Source organism: Hyperoodon ampullatus (assembly GCF_949752795.1).
Source record: "Hyperoodon ampullatus genome assembly, chromosome: 1".
Lineage (NCBI taxonomy): Eukaryota > Metazoa > Chordata > Mammalia > Artiodactyla > Ziphiidae > Hyperoodon > Hyperoodon ampullatus.
The window spans coordinates 55,819,648-55,826,105 of record NC_136914.1 but is presented as its reverse complement, the minus strand read 5'-3'; the positions used below and the strand labels follow the sequence as shown (position 1 = coordinate 55,826,105).

The window sequence follows — 6,458 nt, the reverse complement described above, 5'->3', positions numbered from 1 at the left end:
AAGGAATAAATGGCACAATAAAGTCTTGAAGCCTGGACGTGGGAAACACATAAGGTAAAATCTGGTATTTATTTTTAGAATGATAACACATTAATTAACTTTGATGTGAATATGTTACATATATATGGCAGTAGAAATGTTTAGCATTTAGATGTATGTATGCATTTTTAGCTACATATGTGCTGTCAAAAGTAAGTGCTGTGTCATATTCATATGCACAAATGCAACCTGGTCTTTATTCTTTCACATTCTTTGTCTTTCTTCCCGCTGTCTTATTTAAGATACAGACAAGTAGATGTTTTATCTTTGAAACAATTTATTTTTTAATTTAGTCACAGTGTCCAAACATTATTCTAAGTTTATGATAAAATACTAGACAATTTTTTTTTCTTTTTGGCTGCACCATATGACACGTGGGATTTAGTTCCCTGACCAGGGATCAAACCCAGGCGTTGGCAGTGAAAGTGCCAAGTCCTAACCACTGGACCACCAGGGAATTCCTGAGAAACTAGACAGCTTTTAAAAAATAAATTTATCGTTCCTTTCTTTCTTGACTTAAAAACATATGTTTTTATTGTTTAGATTCATTGTATAAGTCAGCAGTCCCCACCTTCCATCCTCCAATCTCCTTTGCTCACTCACAGAAAGAAACACATTTCTAACTATTTTGGGAGGTATTTGCACTATATGTTTAAATTACACACTTATAATATAATGTATTTATTTTTCAGTTACACATGTTACCTACTGCCTTCCTAATCAGTAAAATGAGGGTTTAGCACTCTTATAAAGCTCCTTCCACCTTAAAGGTATTCTTCCAATGTAATCATATCAAAATTTGGGGGCAAATTGTATTATATATTTTCATTATTATGAAATACATAATAATTCATAGTATTATTCACAATTGAGATACATACCATAATGATTACATTTCCTTTCTTATGCATCTCCCCGCCTTCCACCCCACTTTAGTTAATGCCTCATTAGGTGCTTACCTATCCATCTTTTCCCCTATAGATACTGAAAATAAAAAGGAATCTAAAACACCTTGCTATATGGTCAAACACTTCACGTGATTTTTCAGGGGCTGGGTTTTCTTGGAAATAGTTTTTCTGGACCATATCATCCTCCTTCTTCAATCTCCCTGTCACCTGTCTGGAGCCTTTTAACTACATAAAATAATTTATGTAGTTATTTTAACCCATCATGGAAAAAAATCCTTAAAATAAAGATATTTTTCAAAATATCTATGAGGAGAAAACCTTGAGGGGAGAAGGTTCCATTTCTGAAGCTCCATCCCAGAGAAAAAAGTTCCAGACAATAAAAATAAAATGCTCTCATATCACTTATTCTCTCATGACCTCTGCCCAGCCTAACCATCCCTTGCTGATATATACATCTGTTTTCCTAAAACACACACACACACACCAGCAACAACAACAAAAAACAGCAATCATTCTCTTTTTTGAGATTTAAGTATTTCTTGGGAGCAAGCTGCTTTATCATCCTACTTTTTCTCCTTTAATGTTATTTTGTAGGTTATGTTTTTCCAGCTTTTGAATATAAAAGAGAAAATTATTTAATCAAAGTGAAAACTTTTGCTGCCAATAATAATGAAACCAACACCAGAAACTGACTTCTAATTTTAATCCTCTACTATATGTCAACTGTTGTGGTAGTTGTTCTTAGATACATTTTCCCCCTCTTAGACCCTCAGCAGTCCTGCGAGTCACAACTGTCTTGAACTTGACAAAACATGAGTTATACAAACAAATACACACATACAGAATATATGTTTGAAACTTTGGAAAGCTCCTATTCATGAGTCCTCATCAACTAATTTACACAGTTTCCAATAATTTCTTCCTTTGTATTTTCTTACCACCTCCTTTTTTCCAGTAGTAGGAGATTTAATGTGGACTTAAGCTTCAAATAGGATGACAGATTAAAATTGCCTTTATTCTTACATTTATTCTTCAGAGTGTATTTTAGTTAGAATTGTTCTCTTCCTTGATCTGAATCTTATTTCATGGTTCTCACCTCAGACTTATTTCCATGTTCTGCTATTTCTTCAAGCTTGGGGTGCCTTCTTTCTTATCACTTATTTCTCACTTATGTAGTGAATGTGACACATTTTCAAGAACAAAAGAAATGAATAAGTAGTTTAAAAAATCATATTTTATGTTATCTAGCTTTCATTATATCTGTTTCTATATCTTTCCACCTACTAAGGGAAAAACAATCTGTACTCTTTGGGGTACATTATTATTAGCATAAAAATTAGACTAAAGTAGACTCAGTCACACTTATTCTCTTATTTTCTGTTACTTACAGATAGCAGAATACACCTTTTTGTATTAAACATGCTGTGCTTTCAAAACCCTTCATACCTCTGTATGTATAGTACATACGTTATGACTTATTGAGAAGGTCAATTGTCTCTTTTGGAAAAAAAGACACAGGGTTACATCTCAGACCTGACAGATTTGCTACTTGTGATCTTTGATTTTTGCTGACTGGATATCTCTTTGATTTGAAACACACACAAAAAAGGCCTGCTATGTTCTTGGGCTCTCCAAAGTCTTTTATACAAAGAAATAGGAAGTGAAATGGAAGAACTGGAGAGGAGGAGAGTGAAAAAGAGACTGTACTTATATATACTCAGTTCTTCACCCTAAATCCTCTTCAGAGAAGGGGAGAAAAGGATCAAAGAACTCATCCATCAGACAAGTGCCTATGCTTGGAATTTAATACTCCACCTTTTGTGCTCTAAACTTTGAAGGTAGTCTTTTGGATTCATTCATGAGGTACTTTTAGTCAACCTCCATAAATTGCTATCAGGAGTACAGAAAATAAAATTAGTCCTTATGATTAGCAAAGTATACCTAACCAGTTTCTTGTCAGTATTTTATAATAAGATAAATATATTAAGTCTCAGAGTTGGAGTCTACCTGAGGCACTTGGCAAATAATGCAATAGTTTATTTATTGAGTATTGTTATGGATTGAATTGTGTCCCCCCCCCCCCAAGTTCATATGTTGAAGTCCTAACACCTAGTACCTGAGAATGTGACCTTATTTGGAAATAGGGTCATTGGAATGTAATTAGTTAAGATTAAGTAATACTGTAGTAGGGTTGGCCCCTAATCCAACATGACAGATATCCTTATAAAAAGGAGAAATGTGGACACAGATATGCACAGGGGACGAACGCCATATGAAGATGAAGGCAGATATTGGGGAGAGGCAGTTAGAAATATGATTGCTGACCTAACAACATGAGTATCTTCAATATCATCTTGAAAAAAAAAACTGTTCAAATTCTATGAGTCTTAAGTTGATTGGTAGCAAATGAAGGGTATTGAAAAATACAGGCAACTCAGAATTCATAAAAATGAATTACATTGAATCTGACAGGGAAATATATATATATATATATGTAGACATACAAAGATAAATAATGGTATAAGCTAAGCTAGACATTTAAAATATATGTTTTCAAATAGAACTTTCTATGAAGTTTTAAAGAAGAAAGAAGACATTAGGTGCTGGAGAAATGCAGTGATAATTCATATAAATCAGTTGCACTAGTGTTCATGACACACACTGAGTCATTTTCATTTCATCAGGTCAGTTCCAGGTACATTCTAAGCATTTAAATAAATATTTGTTGGATTAGATTTTTCTGGATTCATTATCTTGTTTTAGAGTGGTAATAATATTATTTTAGACACCAAATTAGTGGGGCATAAAGATCAGACAGTTTGTCCACTCAAGACATAGCATTTTGGTGGCCATACTTTCCACTTATATATGAACTTGTGTAACGTGTGAACTTGTATAACAAATCCAAGAGAAATGCTGATTTTCAGTGAGGAAGGAAATCTGACATCACATTGAGCTATTACTGTGTATGCCTGTGTGTGTGTGTTAGCCTGCGTCCTACTGGAAACAGATGGAACACTCAAACTGGAAAGTTCAGGGTCAATTTAATAAGGAGATGCTCTACAAAGGTGTGAGCAGCATTTGGGGAATAATGTGGCACCTGAAACGGCTACGACCCTACTTCTTAAGGGACAAAGAAAGGAAATAAATATTAGACTCTGTAGACAGGAGCCTTATAGAAGGAACATCCTGGCAGGAGCTGCAGCGTGGCAAAGAGGCATCAAGAAGAATAACTACCTTGACCTGTGTTGTCTTCTGATCTCATGCTAGTGACTCTCAATGTTCAAACCTAGAAAGAAGCTTGAGGTAAAGGAAATCTATCAATGATATAATTCTATGCAGGCTATCCTCTCAGGGCAAAGAGTACAGTGAAGAATAGTGCAAATTGGATCTGATAGAGATTTTATATCATTGTTAAATTCTGTTACATCTAAGATTTTTCTCATGCTTCTTTCTTTTTTTTTCCCTCTCTCCCTCTATTTTTGTACATTTTCTTCTCATCTCACACTTATCATGAAAATGAAATGTTAGACTGAATATGGAATTTCCTTGTTTCCTGATCTTTCACCTACCTCATCAATTCCTTTTCTCTCTTATCCAGTTTAGGGAAGATGATGTGTCATTTCAGTCAATTAATTTCACCATCAATACTTGAGCTTTTTCTTTCTACCCCATCAGTCCTACTCAACTCCAACCCACGTTTCTCCACTTATTACTCAGGTTGCTGAGATCTGCTGGAGAAAACCATACAGCCTTACGCACAAGTGTCATTACAAATTTGTGTTCTCCAAACTCAGTTGGACATTTGATGCCTTCCTGAATACCTCCTTCATATCTTCATATCAGTTATAACACACCACACTTTTGTACTTCCACGTTCAATTTATCCTAATCTCATGGACAAGCAAGCCAGCTAAAAAGTATCCTGCTTTAAAATAATACATCACAGATCCCTGTTTTCATTTCAGCCTTTCCTTTGATTCTGTGTGAAGTGGTTCAATATTATCTGAAGGCAGACTGGAAAATTTAAAGACGCATAATGTCAACACATGAGTAACCGCAAAAAAAAAAAAAAAAAAAAAAAAGGCAAGGCATAGCTAATAACAGGATATGCAGTCAATGTGGTGCTTTGAGGGAGACTTAAACCTCCAAATGCATATATTAGGAAAGAAGAATGATCTTAAAGTATTGTTTTTATCAAGACAATAAAGGAGAAAAACCTGTGACTGAGGAGTCTGGCTCCATCCCCAAATCCTTTGTGGAATCCTTGGGCCCAACTATAGGCAATTACCAAGCATTGCCTGACAGGCTTCATGAGTGAAGGCTGCTTTCCCCTCACCAGATTTGGTGCACAACGTTACATGGCAATTTTATGAAGAAAATTGTAGTCAAGGACTCAGATTTCCCCCACCACACTCATCAGCATCCTCATAGGCATATGGGCATTCCTAGCCCTGACCACCTATTTTGAGGCTCCTTCTCAGTACCCATGGCTGAGGCACTCTACTTCAACTCAGTACCTTCCAAATCCTACCCCTTCTTTCTTTCCTTACCTTCAGCCCATGGTCCCCGAAGAGGCAAGAGCCTTTTGTTAAGTCTCTCCTCAGAGACAGCTACCCCTTTCTGTGCTCCATCCATCTGACCCTCTCCTGCCATTCTATGAATAAAAACAAAATAGCAGGGAGCCAGAGCTTCCTTTAACCTCTTGCATTATTCACTGTCACAGTAAGTGAATAAAGGCTTGATTAGTACTTTCAAGTCTTTCTGTCCAATTGACCACCTCAATACCTATTTTGTTGATAAATGTTGCAGAAAAAAGCACTTGAAAAATTCTGAAGTCACGCATGATAAAAACACTCAGCAAACTTGGATAAAAAGGGACTTTTTTTCCCACTCTGATAATAGACATCAATAAAAATACTACAGCTAGGGTGGGAATCGGTGTGGAGATTCAGTCATGAAGTTGGGATAGGTACTTCTCCCACAGTGATGTGGCTGGCGAGCCTATTTGTGTTGTGGCATCAGGCTTCCAGGTGACTTTACAGCGAGATGCTGCTCTCCATAGGGATGCTCATGCTGTCGGCCACACAAGCCTATACCATCTTGACTGTCCAGCTCTTTGCATTCCTAAACCTACTGCCTGTAGAAGCAGACATTTTAGCATATAATTTTGAAAACTCATCTCAGACATTGATGACCTTCCAGCAAGATTTGGTTATAGACTTTCAGCTGAAGGTTTAAAGGGATTTTGATTAACTCAAAACCAGAGAATGCCTGTGAACCCATAGTGCCTCCGCCACTAAGAGAAAATTCATCTGGCACTTTCATCGTGTTAATTAGAAGATTTGATTGTAGTTTTGATGAAAAGGTTTTAAATGCACAGAGAGCAGGATACAAAGCAGCCATAGTTCACAATGTTGATTCTGATGACCTCATTAACATGGGATCCAATGACAGTAAGTACAGATCACAAAATTTGTCCAGGATAGACATAGGGCTAGAAGAAACTGA

At 36.3% G+C, this 6,458-nt stretch overlaps 1 protein-coding gene across 1 annotated transcript in view; it reads left to right on the top strand.

Annotated features, from left to right (window-relative positions):
• Nucleotides 1-5,996: 5,996 nt before the first annotated feature.
• The window catches only part of LOC307057492 (E3 ubiquitin-protein ligase RNF13-like), a gene marked incomplete at both ends in the record, with an annotated part of 169,555 nt that continues 169,093 nt past the window's right edge, over nt 5,997-6,458 (top strand). The window contains 2 exon segments of the mRNA XM_079710687.1: nt 5,997-6,182; nt 6,414-6,455. Of these exon segments, the coding sequence (XP_079566813.1) occupies nt 5,997-6,182; nt 6,414-6,455 (228 nt within the window).